Source organism: Balaenoptera borealis (genome assembly GCF_965194805.1).
Source record: "Balaenoptera borealis genome assembly, chromosome: 1".
Lineage (NCBI taxonomy): Eukaryota > Metazoa > Chordata > Mammalia > Artiodactyla > Balaenopteridae > Balaenoptera > Balaenoptera borealis.
The window spans coordinates 45,098,292-45,120,376 of record NC_138860.1 but is presented as its reverse complement, the minus strand read 5'-3'; the positions used below and the strand labels follow the sequence as shown (position 1 = coordinate 45,120,376).

Sequence of the window (22,085 nt, the reverse complement as noted above, 5' to 3'; positions counted from 1 at the left end):
TCTCTCCAATTTGTCCTTTTTAAGCCAGACACAGTATAGAGTATCCTACAATATTTAGACTAATTGCAGATAAGCTGAACCAAGAAATTCTTTCCTCAGTAGCTTACGGGGAGATGGACATATAGGTAGTTTCTATAGTCAAACTACGTGAGTTAAAAATGAAAAGAATCCCCTTTATTTCATTAGGATCTTAAAGAATTGCCTGAAATATTACTTTTTTCTACCTAGTTCCTCCAATGATTGAAGGTGACTTGGCTGTGCCTCTCAATAAGCAAGTGGTTATTGCTCATTCATTGACACTGGAATGTAAAGCTGCTGGCAACCCTCCTCCAGTTCTCACCTGGTTGAAAGACGGTGTACCCGTGAAAGCGAGCGACAACATCCGCATAGAAGCTGGTGGGAAGAAACTAGAAATCACGGGTGCCCTAGAAGTCGATAGGGGACAGTATATATGTGTGGCTACCAGCGTGGCAGGAGAAAAGGAAATCAAATATGAAGTTGACGTCTTAGGTAAATGAGGATGCTGCCACCTGTATTCTCATATTCATAGCAAAACCTGACTAGTTTATTAAATGCTTTTGTGTTCATGGAATAATAAAATGATCTTAGAGAAGGTTTAGTGATCTGTTCAACTCTGGACTACACATTACTGAGTGGTGAATTGATCACCAGAGTCCCAAGATCTAAAACCCCACATAAATCTTCCACTTGCCCTCATAGGTACACTTGGTAAGTAGGTAGATGCCTTTTTACATCTGTGACAATATCTGATTGTAGTGAGTGACGGCATGGCCTCTTGTCATGAGCATTGTGCAAAACAACAGGAAACTTAGTCTGTGGGACTTGGGAAGTCATCTTGTAACCTTACATCTCTGTTTCTTTATAAATTGAAGGCTTTCAATGCAGGCCCAATTTTTGAGGTTCCCTTATCTTACTCTTATGAAAATAAGCAACATAAAATATGAATCAGCTTTATGTTTTGATGGCATCATCAGCCCCATAGTGCTAGATTAACTGAGAAAAATTCACAGTGTGTCAAAAGTATATTTATTGATCGTGGCAAATGTGTATTGTAAAAGGTATTTTACAATACATTTCAAGTCTCCATCCTGTACCAAATGACTATGATACTTATCAGCCTTCTAAGTGCAACTTAGTATTGCTTAAAAGTGATGCTATATTTTTTCTTGTCAACATTTCTTTGTATGTTACATCCTTGTTGTTTTCTAGTGCCACCAGCTATAGAAGGAGGAGATGAAATGTCTTACTTCATTGTGATGGTTAATAACTTACTGGAGCTAGATTGTCAGGTGACAGGCTCTCCTCCACCAACTATCATGTAAGCGTTTTGGTATGTCTTCTAAATATCTCCCACTTCTTTATTTGAGTGTTTTAGAGCTATCTTGAAAGAGGTTCTGTGTCATTCAAAAGTGATTTATAAAATTATACTAATTATATCCCTCTTTTAAAAGACGTACTCTATATTCAAGGCAACTTTTGTTTGATACTCACGGGGCCCATAAATCTGCTCAATTAGAAGACTTCATCATATGCTCTTAAAAATTACATTTTCAGTTCATAGAGACAGACTATTAAGTGGTATCTGTCAGATCTTCTTGAAGCACTGAAATGTTAAATGAACAACGGAATTTAAAACAGTATGCCAGACATATTAAGGAATAGAGGAAGTTAACATGAATATATGATTACCAATACTTTTTTCTCATTCCTTCATTCACAAAGTATTTCTTGAATACTTATCTTTCATTTCCAAAGTGCTATGGGGTATGCAAAGGAACAGATACTCAACTAACTTTTGGGCTAAAATATGTTCACACATGATTATAAAACTAAATGGAAAGTGATAATTCATAATAAATTAAAAATTATAATGCTATATGATTTTAGGATTTTATTTTACAGATGTTTTAAGATTATGTGTGTTTTGTTGGTTAATATTATTTAAACATTTGCAGTGAGTGATATGTAGGGGCATTTGCCTCTTTCTGTAGCCCAGCATTAATAGAAGAATGAAGAACTGTACACATAGTTCTTGGGTTCCAATAATATGCCGGCTTCTTTGTTAAACCAGGTTTCCTTTTTCTTTTCCCTGTTTACAGTTTATTTTATTAGAGTGAGCAGATGGGAAATTAGGCAAGTAAATAATTGAGAATACATAATATAAATGTATCATATATACATATATACACATATACATACATATATATAAGTATATAAGTCGAATATATGAATAAATGTAGTTGCTCCGAGATAGATAGATTGCTTTAGAAACATAGTTATTTAAGGTATAGTTAGGAACATAGTTATTTAAAATATGTCTCCAGACTTCTTTTTGCCTTATTTCTGTAGGTGGCTGAAGGATGGCCAGCTAATTGATGAAAGGGATGGATTCAAGATCTTGCTAAATGGATACAAACTGGTTATTGCCCAGGCTCAAGTGTCAGACACAGGCCTTTATCGGTGTGTAGCAACAAACACTGCTGGAGACCACAAGAAGGAATTTGAAGTGACTGTTCATGGTATGCTGAAGAAGGGGCAGGAGCATTTCACTGAAAATTCATTTATGCATTGTTTCAGTATCTAATTCAGAATTTAGCTCAGTAATCTGGATAAATCTTGAGTTGTGGAAAGTAGTGCTAATTTGAGTGAGAATTTGGATGCAAATTTGAATTAGGTATTGGAAAATTTTAAGGCACTTTACTAACACAGAAGATTTAACCAAGAGGTATCATGTGAATGAACTGAGACAGAATTTAAATGGTAGAGGGTATATTCTGCATAGAATGTGAGGGTCTGAGGTATGAGATCAAAGAAGATAGAAGAGGCAGGCAGCAAATTTCAAATAAAGGGGGGATACGAGTGTTCAAAGATTCATCCAAAACAGGAGAGAGTGTGAATAAAGTCATTTCCAGAAATGGAGGCTGAGGGTGTTATGCAGGGTCCAGGGCACATAAGTGCACTCATGGAACTGGCACAGTTGGGTTAGAACCATTCATCTAATGACAGAAGCAACCCTCTGCCAGGGTATCAGGTGTCTCACTTGCCAGCAGACCTTGGGAAGGGGGGGACTGCAATGAGAAACTAGAGAGTGTTTGGAAGCAACAAGCAGAGGTTTCTATGAATATCAACTTCATTCTTCCCAGGCAGACTGGTTTTTTCCTGCATTTTGATGGAATACAGCTAATCCTGTTTCTCAGTCTCAATTCCAATTCTTGAGGGAGGGAATCTGGCAGGCCCAGCTTAAATCAAGTTACTCTCCTGGATTTAATCAGCCTTGCTGGGGACAGAGTCATGTGGTATAAATATGGGTACTGGAAACCCACCCCAATTTAATGAGGCAGTTCTAGAGAAAGGGCAGGTCATAGTAGATTGAGAAAACACACCAAGAGGTTGTAAACCAAACATACATGTGGATTGCAGTTGCTGTGAATACATTTCACTTATTCTCTGGAGAATTAGAGACCCATAGTTAAGAGATCAGTAATCTCTAAAATTGCTAAAAGTTATAAGTGAAATGCATGAAATGAAATTATTCTGTTTGTTAAAATAGGCCTCTGCCCTTTTCTAAATTTTGAAGTTTCAAGTTCTTGGATACAGACTTTTAAGTGTTTGATCCCACTGATTATAGTTTTCGTTCCCTCCCTCACTTCCTTTTTTCTTCCTTCTTTCCTTTCTTCTCCTCTCTTTTTCTTAAATCTAGTTCCTCCAACAATCAAATCCTCAGGGCTTTCTGAGAGAGCTGTAGTAAGGTACAAGCCCATCACCTTGCAGTGCATAGCCAATGGCATTCCAAAGCCATCCATTACATGGTTAAAAGATGGCCAACCTGTCAACACTGCCCAAGGAAACCTCAAAGTAAGTATGAATATTATTTTGCCCAAGATGAGAAAGCTATATATGGAGCTATCATATTCTCCTTTCTTAATTATAGATTTTCCTGTTGGATAGATTTTGCAAGAAATGTCCTAAAACAATATGTGTTTTCCTTAGGGTTTTTCAGAATTTAACTTAATATTTTGATTTGAAAAATGGAATTAACTAAAGACTAATAACTTTAACAGGGATGTTAATTTTAACATAGTGGTTGGTATTTTTATTATTTCAATTTATGCCTGTTTTAATTATTTATAAACTGGTATCTTATGGATGAATAGTTCATCAGTACTAAGTAAGTCAGAGTATCCTCAGTATATTCACCATTGACCAGGATTAAGGTAGTGTTATATCTATTGATACATAAACCTAAGTGAAATGGTTTCTTGAAAAACATAGTTTAGTCTATAAACATCATGATGGCAGAGACTCAGACTCTATGAATAAGTTCACTTGTGTATCTTTCATATTGAGTATAGTCCCTGGCATATAACTATATCTCAGTACATATTTGTTGAATTAATAGATAGGTAGATTGCAAACCTGAGTAATCTACATGATACAATTAAAATAATTAATAGATTTTGCTACTAAGATCAAGTTAATTGACTAATGTGGGTTTGAGCTTTGCTTGAGGTAGGTTTCAGTAACAAGGGATGTGCCAAGTTCTTCTCCCGGCAGAAGTGATGGATATCTGTTCATTTATCATTCCTATTCCAAATTTGGTGGAACTAATCTCACACATTTGCGCTAACAAAAGATCTAATATGTAGCCTTCTAACACAGAGCAGGTAAACAATTGTTTACCTGGGAGACAGATATTTATCATACAGTTGTACAAAAGTATGATTGCAAACTGTGATGAGTAATTTTAGGAGACAGTATAGAGAGGTATAAAAACAGATAATGAGGAAAGCCTTTGAGCGTGTGTTGGTTTGCAACCCCTGGAGCTTCCTGGGTGTCATCTGAAATCGGCCCCCTATTCAGAGAGGGCAGAGAGAGATCTAAGAAAGAGGCACAGCGCTCCAGATTGGTAGGGGGCAGGTTTACTAAGCAAGGGAACTTACTTACCAGGCTTGTCTTGGATGACTGAAAAATGAGTAGATCTCCTCACGTGCCCACCAAATCTTAAAAGTTTATATAGAGTTCTTAACTGGGTTCAGTCATATATCCATATATCCTGTCCAGATGGTCTCAACATCACACTACTATCTCAAGGCTGCGTCCTTGGGCAGTTTCTAGCACTGGGAAAGAAGATGGAATGCACATTCCAAAAATGGGGAGAGGATGAAGAGCCTCCAAATGCCTGAGTCCAGCTCACAGGTCATCCCTGCGGTCACATCCTCTCAGTGACCTCCTCCAACAGCGTGAGGGAGGGTAATTTATGGAGAAAGTCTTTAAGCAGAGATCTGAAGAACATATGGAGTTAAGTGGGCAAATTAATAGAAGAGAGGTGAGTAGAATCTTTCAGAGAAGATGTGCATGGGCAAACAACTGAAAGTAAAGGGGAGCACGACACCTCTTGAGAACCTGAAAGCAAGCCATTGGATTAGGGAACCAAGAGCAAGGGAGAAATGGTATTAGAGGAGACCAGAGGACAGGTAGGAGGCATTTAAGTAATGTTAATGATTTTATTTTCACTTTGCGAATTTCACAATGCGAAATTTTTGAACAGTTTTAAGAGAAGAGTGACATGATCAGGCTTATATTTTCAGTAGTTACCTAGGTCCGTTTGGAGAATGAATTGAAGGAGTCAAGAGTAGATATGTGGAAATCAATTGAACTTATTTGCATTTGTCTAGGAGAGACAAGATAGAAATTTGGACTCACATGCTGGCCATAGAGATGAGGATACATGGATATATTTGAGAGTTATTTATTGGTTAAATCATTAGGGCTTGATTATAGATTGTTGATGAAAGGTGAGGGAGTGGGGAATATCAAGAAAAATTAGTAGGAAGCTAATCTACACAAGTGCATAAATAGTGTTGCCATCCAGTGAGAAAGGAGACTTTGGAGGAAGATAAGTTTGAAGGGGAATAACTGTGATTTGAGTTTTAGACTTCTGGGTGTTGAGTTGACCTTGAAATAAACTAGTGGCGTTGCCAGGTAGACCATTGAATATATGGTTTTGGAGCTCAAAAGATAGTTCTGGCTTGGGATATTGGCACACAGATCATATTTGAAACACATGGACGTAGATGAGTTAATCCAAGGGCAGAATAAAGAGTAAGAAGAAACAGAAAAAAAAATGATCTAGTTCAGAATCTTAAGAAATTACTGCACTTAAAGGCTGTATGCGAAAGTCTAGAAGTGAACATAAGTATATGAATGTGCTGCTTAATGTGTTTAGTACAGTATGGATGAAGAATAAGCTACGTGGGAGTTTATGTGGGAGTGTATGGAGAGAAGATCATATGGGGTCAGAATGCAGTAAGCCTGGAAGGCTTTGCTGAGTTCGGATTTCATTCTGGGCAAAGTGGGGAGCCATGAATGAGCTTTGAAGGGGGACTGGTAAAAGGATCCAATTTGCATTTTAGAAATTATTCTGGCAACAGTATGCAAGGCAGATTAACAGTTCGGAAGGTTGGAGACACTGGAATATAAATTAAGGAGCCATTATAATCCCACAGTGGCTGTGAGAATGGAGACAGGGGATCTGAGAAACACAGAGTGGTATAATTACTAAGAGAGTCAAAGTGGGCTCTGAAACCCAGATGACTGGTGCCATTAAGCAAGATTGGAAACACGCAATGAGAATTTGGTTTAGAAATACAGGAAAACAGCTTTGTTTTGGATTGTTCAATTTCATGTGCTAACCTGTCCAGCAGATAGCTGGAAGCTCAGGAGAAAAGTTAAGGCCAATGCTGTAAATTTAGGAGTCTGCATGGGATTCTTCATCACAGCCATGGGTTTGGATGAAAACTATCAGAAAGCTAAGTTTCCTGTTTATGGTGCAGGAAGAGGAAGCAGATTCCATAAAGTAATCTACTAAGAAAGTCAGAGAATGAGAACTGAGGGAATGCTGTACCTTCAGCTCCCAGAGGGCAGAGTGACTGAAGGAGCAGGAAGTCAACAACGCCAAATGCTGTAGATGGTGAAGGAGAGTATGAGCTCACTGCCTAGGCTGCTGGATGCTGTGATTAGAAGTTAACTGGTGACCTCTGAATAATCATTTTCAAAAAATAACCACTGAATCACCAGTTCCAAAATGGTAGAGGCTAGCTGCAATGTGTTTAAGAGGGAAATAAGGAAAACAAGTCAAGGAAATTTATCTGCATTTCCATTACTCATATTTTATAATTTTTATTGTTTTTCTGGCCCCCATGACCATTTAATCAAAAAAGATTGTTTTAAAACTATTTATGAAGTGTTGCATAAATGTAACCATGTTTTTTTCAAATAGCTTAAATTTTCATCACATACCTCATAGTTGCAGTGCTAAAGTCTTTTATTCAGTGGAGTTTTATGACTGTACCAGCAGGCTTGCCTTAGGTAACACTGTTTTGTGTTTTCCAATGACTAAGAAAAGCTTTTCAATCAAAATAGTCTATTTTCTTGTGCATGATGAAGTGATCTGGCTCTAATCTATCAAAAGATAATTAAGATACTGGCATAAAAATATAACTAGATATTACAAATTTAAATAAGTTTGTCTATTCAGCAGATGTTTTCAAGTCCAAGTATAAAGTACAAAATGCTGCCATACTTTCTGATCCCAATTAGATACAGTCTTCTGGTCGAGTTCTACAAATTGCCAAAGCCCTCATGGAAGATGCTGGCAGATACACATGTGTGGCTACCAATGCAGCTGGAGAAACACAACAGCACATTCAACTGCATGTGCATGGTAATGGCATCTTCACGTCTTAACAAGAGTATTTCTGTGGCTTTTTTAAAACATAGCGGGCCCATTTTTATTGAATTGTGGTATAAAATAAGCAAGTGTTTATTTTAATCTGTATAAAAATGTATATAGTTTTTTTTACATTATTTTCATTATACTTGCTCATATTAAGATCTTCAGTTTTCAGGTTGTCAAATAGGAAGTGCTGGAGCTCATAAATAAATAAATGCACTACCCTGTGTTTTAATTATTTGAATTCTGTCAACTCATAACTTTGTACAGATAACTTTTATTGAAAAAAAAAAAAAACAACCCAGAAGTTGCAGGGTTTTTCCTTAGCATTGTCTGTGATTATCCTGCCTGCCTGTAAGATGGATTTTGTGAGCAGAAGCTATTCTTGACTCAGGATCTTCTCTCATGTGCTTTAATAAAAAGTCTGGTTGGCTGTGGAACACTTCATGAATACTGTAGCTTCACAGTAAACTTGAAAGATTATCTGACCTTCAGTGTAAGACTTCACATCTCTAGAGGCTCATCAGAAAAGGCCAAGAATTGTAGGCTTGAGCTTTCCTAACTCAGCCAAGGATATTTGCAGAGAGCTAGCCAAGCTCTCATTGTACGTGTTGTTCATTTTCTCTGATTCACGGGATTGCTTGTTAAACTTTTATTCATTCATTCATTCCATCCATCCATGCATTCATATATTTACTCTACATTTTCTGAGCAATCTTAACCTAGAAGAACACTCCAGCACTTAGTTTAATTCCAGGTATATAGCAGGCAGTCAATAAATATTTAACAAATGAAAGAGTAAATAGTAAGTGAATGAAAAAATTTAATTTGAACGTTGAATTCTAATCTGTTTCTTTACATATTTTCTTTTATTTAAATCACCCAGTTAAAAGATTTAAATCATCAGTTCTCTAAACGTTTCCAATAAACCAGCTTATTCTTTCCCCAGTTCTTCCAATATGAACACCTGACTTACAGATGTCATACACACAAACCATGTTCCTTAAGAGGACCTTTATTTTTTCATTGAATAATTAACCTAAAGACCAATATCTGAGTGGAACCATCTTGGAATGGTCTCACTATAATTGAGGGTTGGGGGACAGGCTGACCTTGCTCTCCCTTAAGTTGCCTTGAATTTACCTTGTTCCTCGTAGGGCATTGTATGTCTTTCTAGTGTTCTTTGGCAGCTGTCTCCAGCATATACTCAGACCTCCACTTCCATCTAAGAGTGTGCTCAGGGTGGGCTTGCTCTCCTTCCCCATTTTTCTGCTCTGAGTCTCCTTCTCTCCTCCTTATACAGGCTATTTGTTCCCTCCCTTCCAACAATTTCAGTCCTTATCTGATCTCCATTGTTGGCTAAAGGAAATAGTTGAGTGGGATAGCAGCATGATGTGTTGTAGTCATCTCAGGCACTGGAGTCATGCCGACTTTAGTTTAAATTCTATGCTAAACGTGATCTGTGTAACCTTGAGCAAACGATTTAACCTCTCTGAGTATCTGACTTGCAGAGTGCTTTTGAGGTTTAGAGGTATTAGACGTAAAATATTTCCCACTTTTACTCTTTCAGGAGTTATCAAAAAGAAAGATTTGGTTTTGTTCTCTAGACTGGTTTAAATTACTTAAATGAAGACTCTGTAATGAAGAACAGAATATATGTCTCCAGAACTGGGAAGAACCAAACTTCAGTGTTTGAGGCTCTCAAACTTGTGTTCATAAAAATCGTAGGTATTGCTTGTTAAAAGTACAGCTTCCTGGGCTTCCCTGGTGGCGCAGTGGTTGAGAATCTGCCTGCCAGTGCAGGGGACATGGGTTCGAGCCCTGGTCTGGGAAGATCCCACATGCCGCGGAGCAACTAGGCCCGTGAGCCACAACTACTGAGCCTGCGCGTCTGGAGCCTGTGCTCCCAACAAGAGAGGACGCGATAGTGAGAGGCCCGCGCACCGTGATGAAGAGTGGCCCCCGCTTGCCACAACTAGAGAAAGCCCTCGCACAGAAACGAAGACCCAACACAGCCAAAAATAAATAACTAAATTAATTAATTAAAAAAAAAAAAGTACAGCTTCCTGGGCCCATTCCCACATCTCCTGAAACAGCATCTCTGATGCAAGTAGTCTGTGCCATTACGTGGAGGTACGTTGGCTCAGACTGTAAAGACTGGCCTGGAGACTTGCCAGTGTAGTCAAGAATGACTGAAAACTAGAATCCATAAAAGAAATCAAGTATCCCATCAACTACCTAGCAACAACAGAATAGAATAAACAGATTCACTACCTAAGAAAACACAAGTCTATAAATGTACTGTCTGAATATGGTAACACAATGTATGTTAGCAGGAGATGCAATTAGTGTACATACTGACATGGAAAATCATCAGAGACAGGGGATGCAGGCTAGAAGATGTGAAAGAAAGAGAAATAGAAGGTTAGTCATTGTAAGGATTTATTAAAAACTACCAAATTATGGTTTTCTGAGGGTATATGACCAGTAGTGGGATTGCTGGGTCATATGGTAGTTCTATTTTTAGTTTTTTAAGGAACCTCCATACTCTTCTCCATAGTGGCTGCATCAATTTACATTCCCACCAACAGTGCAAGAGGGTTCCCTTTTCTCCACACCCTCTCCAGCATTTATTGTTTGTAGATTTTTTGATGATGGCCATTCTGACCGGTGTGAGGTGATACCTCATTGTAGTTTTGATTTACATTTCTCTAATAGTGATGTTGAGCATCTTTTCGTGTGCCTCTTGGCCATCTGTATGTCTTTCTTGGAGAAATGTCTATTTAGGTCTTCCACCCATTTTTTGATTGGGTTGTTTGTTTTTTTGATATTGAGTTCCATGAGCTGTTTGTACATTTTGGAGATTAATCCCTTGTCAGTTGCTTCATTTGCAAATATTTTCTCTCATTCTGAGGGTTGTCTTTTCATCTAGTTTATGGGTCCAAAAAAGAGGGGATATATGTATACATATAACTGATTTGCTTTGTTGTACAGCAGAAACTAACACAACATTGTAAAGCAACTATACCCCCCCCAAAAAAACTACCAAATTAGATGAAGAATATAAAACAATCTTCTTCATACGAATCAGCAATAGTATAGAGGTAAGATATATTAGTAGCTGAAAATGTTTCATCTGATACAATCTTGACTTGTCTGGACACCATTTCATCAACCTGAAGGGAGAATAAATGATGAAGTGAATTTCTAATCTAATACTGATAATGGTCAACTTGGAGGAAGTAGTTGGCTAAGAGCATGTGACAGGAATCTGAACAGAAAGTTGGTGTATCATCTTGGCACTCATGAGGGCAGTGTCACATTGGATGAAAATGGCTCCAAACTTGATTCTGTCCTCTTCAATACTTGTATTAATAATTTCGGTGAGAACTGGAGATGTTAAAAAAGGTATAGGAATTTCTAAGGGTTGAGAGATTTCAAAAAGACCTCAGAGGTTAAAATGACAAGTTAACCTGACGTCAAAAATTGCATAAGAATAGAGATAGAATGGCTTAAAGATACCACACACTGAAATACTTGAGGTATTAATGGCTCTCTCCAATTACTGTAGATTTGATAATTCAATTTCATAATAAAGCTAATCAATCTTAGAAGTCAGTAATAGAAGCTTATAGTAGCCCTCTTATATTCTTGCTCTCTGAATGCTTCCAAAGTGTTGTATCTAATTCTGGTGCTATATATTGAGGGACATTGAAAAATCTATAGGGAAGCAACTATTATTTAATTTAGTTCATTTATCAATTTATTTAATCAAAGAAACTCAGCTTTCAGATTGATTAGTATTTTGCTTTCCTATAAAAAAGATTGTAGAAGCTTCCATTCTTCTCAAACATGGAAAAAAGTGTTTCCAAAAGTAAGGGTGCATGGTCTCGTGGGCTAGAAGATGAAGTCATGATCATGAGAAGAGGAATATTCTCATGATCCCCTGGGTTTTCCAGGGGGAGTTCTGTCAATCATAAAAGGCTGAGGCTCTCAGTAGGTGGTCCTTTTGATGATCAAAGTTTCATAATTCTGGAAGTTCTAATTCTCTAGACCAAACTATGAAATTATATTTAAACCTCAGATATTTGCCAAGTGAGACAGATGTTTCCACAAACAAATGATTATTTGGGGTCTAATGGCTCAAGCATTCATTTCATCTGCACTTAATTATTTCCTAGCTGAAATCAACCAAGTGAAGTGCCCAGAAGTAGAATGTTGTGGTTAAAAGCTTTGAATTTAGGCTCCTATACTCTCAAGTAATATCTGGAGGACAGTGGGCTTAGATGTTAACTTTTTAAAAGCCCCGTTTTCTCATCTGTAAAATGGGAAGGATGAACATAATACCATAATCAGGGAAGTTGTTCTGAGGAATAAACGCAAGACTAGACATGAAAAATTTAGCCTGGTGCCTGGTTCCTAGTCATCATCTGTAAGTAGTAGCTTAATGACTGTTTCAGCCAAACACATATTTGGCTTCTGGCACTTCTCACTGTACCAACATCTTAACAAATATGTCTAAAGTCCTGCTATCTTTACTGTTGGCCAGGAACCATCTTGAGTCTGTATTAGCTGTCTGGTTAAAACATTAATAGAGCACCCTTAATTTAATTTTATTATTTTAAAGTATTTGCTTGGCTAACATCTGCTAACACCCACTTAAAAAAAGGTTTCTATAGCATTTCTGTGTTTTGCTTAATAGCTCACTTGTGGCTTAAAGGAGACTTGAGAATATTATAGGGAATTTTTTTTCTTTTTTAAAGGATAACTTCAGTTCCGGGCTCTACTATACTATTTTCTCGGTATAGATGAATTTATTATTTACTATATTATAATTTTGGTGGTTAAGGTGTATTATCTCACCCAAATCACTTTTAGATCAGTTATGTATTAATTCAAATTTAACCAGAGTTTGAAATAATGAATTTATGCCTCTGAATGATTAAAATAATAGGCAAAATTTAGACCCACAATATGTCCAGAAGAAGGTATTTTCGTTTTGGCGTGATATACGCCTAGAACTTTTAGAAGAAAGGAAAAAACCAGTTAAGTTGAATGGAATTCAATCTTCTGCTTGGAGTATGCAGACATCTTCTTACTGTTAACGTAAGATATTATTACCTTACTAATTCTTCTTCTAGAACAGCGTTCACCTAAATTCAGATTTCCAAGACCATCTCTTTAATGCTAGAAGGGAATAATAGCATTTATATTTGTATTTACTTTTTAACCTAAAAATGAACCAGCACCATTTATTGAAAAGACTAATCTTTCCCCATTGAATGGCTTGGCAGTCTTTTTGAAAACCATTTGACTGTAGATGTAAGGGTGTGTTTCTCTAATCTCAATTCTATTCCATTGCCTAAGTGTGTATCCTTATGGCAGTACCACTCTGTATTTTTTATTCCTTTTTGTCTCCCAACTTTATTGAGATGTAATTGATAAACAAAATTGTATATGTTTAAAGTGTACAATGTGATGATTTGATACATGTATACTTTGTGAAATGATTACTACAATCAGGTTAATTAACACATCCATCACTTCACATAGTTACCATTTTTGTGAGTGTGTAGTGAGAACACTTAATATCTACTCTCTTAGCAATACAGTATTAGTAATAGAATAGTCACCATGCTGTACATTAGCTTCCCAGAACTTATTCATCTTATAAATGAAGGCTTGTATCCTTTGACCAGCAACTCCCCATTTCCCCCACCCCCCAGCCCCTGGTAATCACCATTCCACCAGTTTCTATGAGTTCAACTCTTTTTAAATTCCACATATAAGAGATCATATAGTATTTGTCTGTCTCTGTCTGGCTTATTTCACTTAGCATAATGTCTTATAGGTTCTCTCAGGTTGCTTCAAGTGGCAGAATTTCCTGCTTTCTCATGGCTGAAAAATATTCCATTATGTGTGTGTGTGGGTGTGTGTGTGTGTGTATACACACACCATATATATGTATATATACAACATACATCATATGTATATGTTGTATGATAATACATATAATACACACACACACACACACACACACACACACACACACACACACACATGAGAGAGGGGGAGAGAGAGAGAGAAAGAAAGATAACATCCTCATTATCCTTTCATCTGTCTACGGACACTTAGGTTGTTTCCATGTCTTAACTATTGTGAATAATGCTACAATGAACATAGGAGTGCAGATATGTCTTTGAGATACTGATTTTACTTCCTTCATATAAACAACCAGAAATGGGATTGCTGGATCATATGGTAGTTCTATTTTTAATTTTCTGAGGAAACTTCATACTATTTTCTATTTTCTTGTTGATTTTTGTCTAATTGTTCTATTCATTATTGCAAGTGGAATATTGATATCTCCAACTTTTATTGTTGAATTGTCTTTCTCCCTTTGATTCTGCATGGTTTAGTTCCATGTATCTTGAGACTCTGTTGTTTTGTGAATATATGAGACTCTGTTGTTTTCTCATATGTTTTTTGATAAATTGATACTTTGTATCATTTTAAAATGTCCTACTTTGTTGCTAGTGACAGTTTTTCTTTCAAAATCTACTTTGTTTGATATTGGTATAGAGTCTCCATTCTTACTTGGTTACTGTTTGCATGGTATATCTTTTCCATCCTTTTACTTTCAACCTATTTGTGTCTTTGAATTTAAAGTCTGTCACTTGTAGACAACATATAGTCAGGTTGTGTTTTTATTGTCGTATTGCTTCTTAAATCCATTCTGCTAGTCTCTTCTGCCTTTTGCTTTGAGTGTTTAATACATTTACATTTAACGTAATTACTGAGATGACAGGATTTATGTCTACCATTTATATGTGTTTTTATATGTATTATGTCATTTTTGTTTTTATGTTCCTCCATTACTACCTTTTTTGTGTTAAATAGATACTTTCTTTTTTTTACTATATTTTTGAGTTCACTTTTAGTGGTTGCCCTGAGTATTACAATTAGCACCTTAATTAATAATGTTATAATTTGGATTAATACTAATTTAATTTCAATAGTATAAAAAACTTTGCTACTATATAGGTCCCTTCCCTTCCCCTCCTTTGTGCTATTATGGTCATGCAAGTTACACCTTTACTCATCATGTGCCTATCACTACATATTTATAATTGCTTTATGCTATTGTATTTTAATTCAGAGAGGAGAAAAAAATGTTATATGCAAAATATATAGTTTTACTGTCTTTACTATTAGTTACCTCTACCAGTGCTCTTTTTTTAAAATTAATTAATTAATTAATTAATTAATTTTGGCTGTGTTGGGTCTTAGTCTCTGCACGCGAGCTTTAGGTGTGGTGAACGGGGGCTACTCTTCATTGCGGTGCACGGGCTTCTTGTTGCAGTGGCTTCTCTTGTTGCGGAGCACGGGTTCTAGGTGTGCGGGCTTCAGTAGTTGTTGCACTCAGGCTCAGTAGTTGTGGCTCGTGGGTTCCAGAGCACGGGCTTAGTAGTTGTGGCTCACGGGCTTAGTTGCTCTGCGGCATGTGGGATCTTTCTGGACCAGGGCTCAAATCTGTGTCCCCTGCATTGGCAGGCAGATTCTTAACCACTGTGCTACCAGGGAAGTCCCTACCCATGCTCTTTTTTTGTTTTTTTTGAGTTTTATTTTATTTCTTTATTTTTTATACAGCAGGTTCTTATTAGTTATCTATTTTATACATATTAGTGTATATATGTCAAACCCAATTGCCCAGTTTATCCCACCACCACCCACCCCTGCTTTCCCTCCTTGGTGTCCATAAGTTTGTTCCCTACATCTGTGTCTCTATTTCTGCCTTGCAATCTGGTTCATCTGTAACTTTTTTCTAGATTCCACATACATGCATTAATATATGATATTTGTTTTTCTCTATCTGACTTACTTTACTCTGTATGACACTCTCTGGGTCCATCCACATCTCTACAAATGACCCAATTTCATTCCTTTTTCTGGCCAAGTAATATTCCATTGTATATATGTACCACATCTTCTTTATCCATTTGTCTGTCAATGGGCATTTAGGTTGCTTCCATGACCCGGCTATTGTAAATAGTGCTGCAATGAACATTGGGGTACATGTGTCTTTTTGGATTATGGTTTTCTCTGGGTATATGCCCAGTAGTGGGATTGCTGGGTCAGATGGTAATGCCATTTTCAGTTTTTTAAGGAAAGTCCATACTGTCCTCCATAGTAGCTGTATCAATTTACATTCCCACTAACAGTGTAAGAGGGTTTCCTTTTCTCCACAACCTGTCCAACATTTGTTGTTTGTAGATTTTCTGATGATGCCCATTCTAACCAGTGTGAGGTGATCCCTCATTGTAGTTTTGATTTGCATTTCTCTAATAATTAGTGATGTTGAGCAGCTTTTCATGTGCCTCTTGGCCATCTGTATGTCTCCTTTGGAGAAATGTCTATTTAGGTCTTCTGCCCATTTTTGGATTGGGTTGTTTGTTTTTTTAATATGGAGCTGCATGAGCTGTTTATATATTTTGAAGATTAATCCTTTGTCCATTGACTCGTTTGCAAATGTTCTCTCCCATTCTGAGGGTTGTCTTTTCATCTTGTTTATAGTTTCCTTTGCTGTGCAAAAGCTTTTAACTTTCATTAGGTCCCATTTGTTTATTTTTGCTTTTATTTCAGTTACTTTAGGAGGTGGGTCAAAAAAGATCTTGCTGTGGTTGATGTCAAAGTGTGTTTTTCCTATGTTTTCCTCTGAGAGTTTTATAGTGTCTGGTCTAACATTTAGGTCTTTAATCCATTTTTAGTTTATTTTTTTGTATAGTGTTAGGGAGTGTTCTAATTTCATTCTTTTACATGTAGCTGCCCAGTTTTCCCAGCACTACTTACTGAAGAGGCTGTCTTTTCTCCATTGTATATCCTTGCCTCCTTTGTCAGACATTAATTGACTGTAGGTGTGTGGGTTTATCTCTGGGCTTTTTATCCTGTTCCATTGATCTATATTTCTGTTTTTGTGCCAGTACCTTATTGTCTGGATTACTGTAGCTTAGTATACTCTGAAGTCAGGGAGTTTCATTGCTCCAGCTCCATTTTTCTTTCTCAAGATTGCTTTGGCTATTTAGGGTCTTTGGTGTTTCCATACAAATTGTGAAATTTTTTGTTCTCATTCTATGAAAAATGCCATTGGTAGTTTGATAGGGATTGCACTGAATCTGTAGATTGCTTTGGGTAGTATAGTCATTTTCACAATGCTGACTCTTCCCATCCAAGAACATGTTATATCTCTCCATCTGTTTGTATCATCTTTAATTTCTTTCATCACTGTCTTATGGTTTTCTGCATACAGGTCTTTTGGCTCCTTAGGTAGGTTTATACCTAGGTATTTTATTCTTTTTGTTGCAATGGTAAATGGGAGTGTTTTCTTAATTTCTCTTTCAGATTTTTCATCATTAGTGTTCAGGAATGCAAGAGATTTCTGTTCATTAATTTTGTATCCTGCTAATTTACCAAATTCATTGATTAGCTCTAGTAGTTTTCTGGTAGCATCTTCAGGATTCTCTATGTATAGTATCATGTCATCTGCAAACAGTGACAGCTTTACGTCTTCTTTTCCGATTTGGATTCATTTATTTCTTTTTCTTCTCTGATTGCTGTGGCTAAAACTTCTGAAACTGTGTCGAATAATAGTGGTGAGAGTGGCCATTCTTGTCTTGTTCCTGATTTAAGAGGAAATGGTTTCAGTTTTTCACCATCGAGAATGATGTTGGCTGTGGGTTTGTCATATATGGCCTTTATTATGTTGAGGTAAGTTCCCTCTATGCCTACTTTCTGGAGAGTTTTTATCATAAATGGGTGTTGAATTTTGTCAAAAGCTTTTTTTGCTCCTATTGAGATGATCATATGGTTTTTATCCTTCAGTTTGTTAATATGGTGTATCACATTGATGTGCGTATGTTGAAGAATCCTTGCATTCTTGGGATAATCCCCACTTGATCATGGTATATGATCCTTTTAATGTGCTGTTGGATTCTGTTTGCTAGTATTTTGTTGAGGATTTTTGCATCTATCTTCATCAGTGATATTGGCCTGTAGTTTTCTTTTTTTGTGACATCTTCGGTTTTGGTATCAGGGTGATGGTGGCCTTGTAGAATGAGGATGGGAGTGTTCCTCCCTCTCCTATATTTTGGAAGAGTTTGAGAAGGATGGGTGTTAGCTCTTCTCTAAATGTTTGACAGAATTTGCTTGTGAAGCCATCTGGTCCTGGACTTTTGTTTGTTGGAAGATTGTTAATCACACTCTCAATTTCTGTGCTGTGAATGGTCTGTTTATATTTTCTATTTCTTCCTGGTTCAGTCTTGGAAGGTTGTGCTTTTCTAAGAATTTGTCCATTTCTTCCAGGTTGTCCATTTTATTGGCATATAGTTGCTGTAGTAATCTCTCATGATCCTTTGTATTTCTGCAGTGTCGGTTGTTACTTCTTCTTTTTCATTTCTAATTCTGTTGATTTGAGTCTTCTCCCTTTTCCTCCTGGTGAGTCTGGCTAATGGTTTATCAATTTTGTTTATCTTCTCAAAGAACGAGCTTTAGTTTTATTGATCTTTGCTATCATTTCCTTCTTTTCTTTTTCATTTATTTCTGATCTGATCTTTATGATTTCTTTCCTTCTGCTAACTTTGGGGTTTTTTTGTTCTTCTTTCTTTATTTGCTTTAGGTGTAATGTTAGGTTGTTTATTTGAGATTTTTCTTGTTTCTTGAGGTAGGATTGTATTGCTATAAAGTTCCCTCTTAGAACTTCTTTTGCTGCATCCCATAGGTTTTGGGTTGTCGTGTTTTCATTGTCATTTGTTTCTATGTAGTTTTTGATTTCTTCAGTATCTCTTTGTTATTTAGTAGCGCATTCTTTAGCTTCCTTGTGTTTGTGTTTCATACAGTTTTTTCCTGTAATTGATATCTACTCATAGCATTTTGGTCAGTAAAGATACTTGATACGATTTCAATTTTCTTAAATTTACCAAGGCTTGATTTGTGACCCAAGATATGATCTATCCTGGAGAATGTTCCATGAACACTTGAGAAGAAAGTGTATTCTGTTGTTTTTGGGTGGAATGTCCTATAAATATCAATTAAGTCCATCTTGTTTAATGTATCATTTAAAGCTTGTGTTTCCTTATTTATTTTCATTTGGGATGATCTGTCCATTGGTGAAAGTGTAGTGTTAAAACCCCCTACTATTATTGTGTTACTGTCAATTTCCCCTTTTATGGCTGTTAGCATTTGCCTTATGTACTGATGTGCTCCTATGTCGGGTGCATAAATATTTACAATTGGTATATCTTCTTCTTGGATTGATCCCTTGATCATTATGTAGTGTCCTTCTTTGTCTCTTGTAATAGTCTTTATTTTAAATTCTATTGTCTGGTATGAGAATTGCTACTCCAGCTTTCTTTTGATTTCCATTTGCATGGAATATCTTTTTCCATTGCCTCACTTTCAGTCTGTATGTGTCCCTAGGTCTGAAGTGGGTCTCTTGTAGACAGCATGTATACATGTCTTGTTTTTGTATCCATTCAGCCAGTCTGTGTCTTTTGGTTGGAGCATTTAATCCATTTACATTTAAGGTAATTATCAATATGTATGTTCCTGTTACCATTTTCTTAATTGTTTTTGTAGGTCTTTTCCTTCTCTTGTGTTTCCTGCCTAGAGAAGTTCCTTTAGCATTTGTTGTAAAGCTGGTTTGGTGGTGCTGAATTCTCTTAGTTTTTGTTTGTCTGTAGAGGTTTTAATGTCTCCGTCTCCGTATTTTCTTCATTCTGTTTCCAAGATTTTGGATCATCTTTACTATCATTACTCTGAATTCTTTTTCAGGTAGACTGCCTATTCCCTCTGCATTTGTTTGGACTGGTGGGTTCTTACCTTGCTCCTTCATCTGCTGTGTGTTTCTCTGTCTTCTCATTTTGCTTAACTTACTGTGTTTGGGGTCTCCTTTTCGCAGGCTGCACGGTCGTAGTTCCCGTTGTTTTTGGTGTCTGTCCCCAGTGGATAAGGTTGGTTTGGCGGGTTTTTTAGGCTTCCTGGTGGAGGGGACTGGTTCCTGTGTTCTGGTGGATGAAGCTGGATCTTGTCTTTCTCGTGGGTAGGACCGTGTCCGGTGGTGTGTTTTGGGGTGTCTGTGAGCTTATTATGATTTTAGGCAGCCTCTCTGCTAATGGATGGGGTTGTGTTCCTGTCTTGCTAGTTGTTTGGCATAGGGTGTCCAGCACTGGAGCTTGCTGGTCATTGAGTGGAGCTGGGTCTTAGCATTGAGACAGAGATCTCTGGGAGACCTCTCGCTGATTGATATTACGTGGGGCTGGGAGGTCTCTGGTGGTCCAATGTCCTGAACTCAGCTCTCTCCTTAGAGGCTCAGGCCTGACACCCAGCTGGAACACCAAGACTGTCAGCCACACGGCCATGTACGTGGAGAGTTTCTTGCCTTTTGGGAAGTCTGAGGTCTTCTGCCACCGTTCAGTAGGTGTTCTGTAGGAGTTGGTCCACATGTAGGTGTATTTTTGATGTATTTGTGGGGAGGAAGTTGATCTCCATCGTCCTACTCCTCCGCCCTCTTGAAGGTCCTTCCAGGAACCTTTTAGGTAGCACCAAACGCATTCTACTATCCAGTTTCTACTTGGCTGCTTTTTTCACTGTGGTTGCAGAGCTCTTTGCTTTCAAGCTTACTGCTGAGGTAGGGAGAGAGTGATGGGAATAGAATGAGATAAAATGTCATCAACCTTGTTGTTCTTAATTAGATTTTGCTGTTTTTCTTGAATAAGCACTTTAATTATTGCAAGCCTTTGGTTAATTTCCAGAGTTGTGAAAAAGTTGGTTTTGATAATTTTTCCAGTGTTCTTTTTTGTTTTCTAATGGAGGCATGGATTTTCAGTCTTTACTCTGCCATTCTTGCTGACATCTAATCTTTTTTTCTTTCAGTCCTTTAGTGGAATGAAAAATAGCCAGCCCACTCCACAGCTCTTTTATTTCTTATTCTTACCATGTTGTTTTATTGCAGTTGCTGCATAGTCTGTCAAAGCCTTCAGTGATCACTTTAGTCCAGAAGACTTCAAGTTAGTATTTAAATAACAGTTTTGAAAGAATGCGCCATGGATTAATTATTTTTCCTTTCCAGTTGGAAAAGTCAGATAGCCATATTTAAAGGTCTTTTGTCCTTAAATACCATATCATAAATCAGAATTTAGTGCAGAAAACAGAAACATTTTAGGCATTTCAAGCAGGAGGGGTTAATACATTTCATTAGATGGATACAAAGGAACTACAGGTATGAAGGAGGAGTGGAGTCTAGGCTTTGTCTTTAGGAACAACTTCCAAGAAAACAAATATGACTCACAAGAACATCTACTTTTGAGGACAGACTTTATTTTAAACTTGTCAAAAACCAGCTTTGAGTTTTATTGTCTTCTTTTGTTATTTCTTTTGCTTGTTTGTTTTCTTTGGTGTAGTCTTCTGCTTTTATTTTTATTATTTCTTTATTCCTGACTTCTTTGGCTTATTTTATTGGTCTTTTTATGGAATCTGAGTTGAATGATTGGAACATTTATTTTCATTATTTCTTAGTTTTTAATATATTAATTAGGGCTTTAAGATTTTCTTTGAGTAATGTACTGTTTAGTGATATTCCATAGGTTTTAGTTTTTAATCAATCTCATTCTAATTTATTTTTTCTACTTCTATACTTTTGATTTCCTTTTTAATAAATTTTTTCTCCATGTAGAGAACTTTATATTTTATTACTGAGTTCTCTTTTTTTTTTATTATGGTTTTATTAACTTGTGGTTATAAATGCTTTATTGACTTTTTTTATGGCCTAATATATAGTCTGTTTTGAAAATATTCTGTTGGCATTTGAAAATAATACATACTCTTTGTTAACCATAAATACACTAATACATATGTGTATGTGTATATATGTAATATACATACACACATACAGTATGGATGGGTAATTTTAGTTCTCAAATTCTTTGTAACTTTATTTTTTGTTTCACTGCATAGTTAATTTCTAAGAAAGGTGTACTAAAATATAGTACTTTTCGGTTTTTCAAATTTTCTCTGCTATTTAACAATTTTTGCCTTTTTATTCAGTGCATAAAGCATTATCATTATAGTGGATTCTTTCTGAATTGTAACAGTTCAGTCAATAGAAAGCATTATTTTTGCCTTGTATAACAGTTTGTCAGAAATTGATATCACACTTGTTCTGGTATACCTTTGTCCAGCTCTTTATTGTCAACATTTTTGCAATTGTTTTACTTTTGCTTTTTAATTTTTAAAAAATACTGTTAACCCTCAAATAGTGTTAAGTCTTTCTCTATTGACC

The 22,085-nt window shown here is 36.6% G+C and overlaps 1 protein-coding gene across 8 annotated transcripts in view; it reads left to right on the top strand.

Annotated features, from left to right (window-relative positions):
• The window catches only part of HMCN1 (hemicentin 1), a 510,534-nt gene that overhangs the window by 297,397 nt on the left and 191,052 nt on the right, over positions 1-22,085 (top strand). For all 8 annotated transcript variants that reach the window (XR_014247210.1, XM_082401086.1, XM_082401087.1 and 5 more), the window contains 5 exons: positions 229-510; positions 1,231-1,339; positions 2,371-2,540; positions 3,722-3,876; positions 7,621-7,744. Coding sequence is in view for 7 of the 8 variants with exons in the window: in XM_082401086.1 (XP_082257212.1) it covers positions 229-510; positions 1,231-1,339; positions 2,371-2,540; positions 3,722-3,876; positions 7,621-7,744 (840 nt within the window). In the remaining variant the exon portion in view is untranslated. The remainder of the gene's footprint in view (positions 1-228; positions 511-1,230; positions 1,340-2,370; positions 2,541-3,721; positions 3,877-7,620; positions 7,745-22,085) is intronic.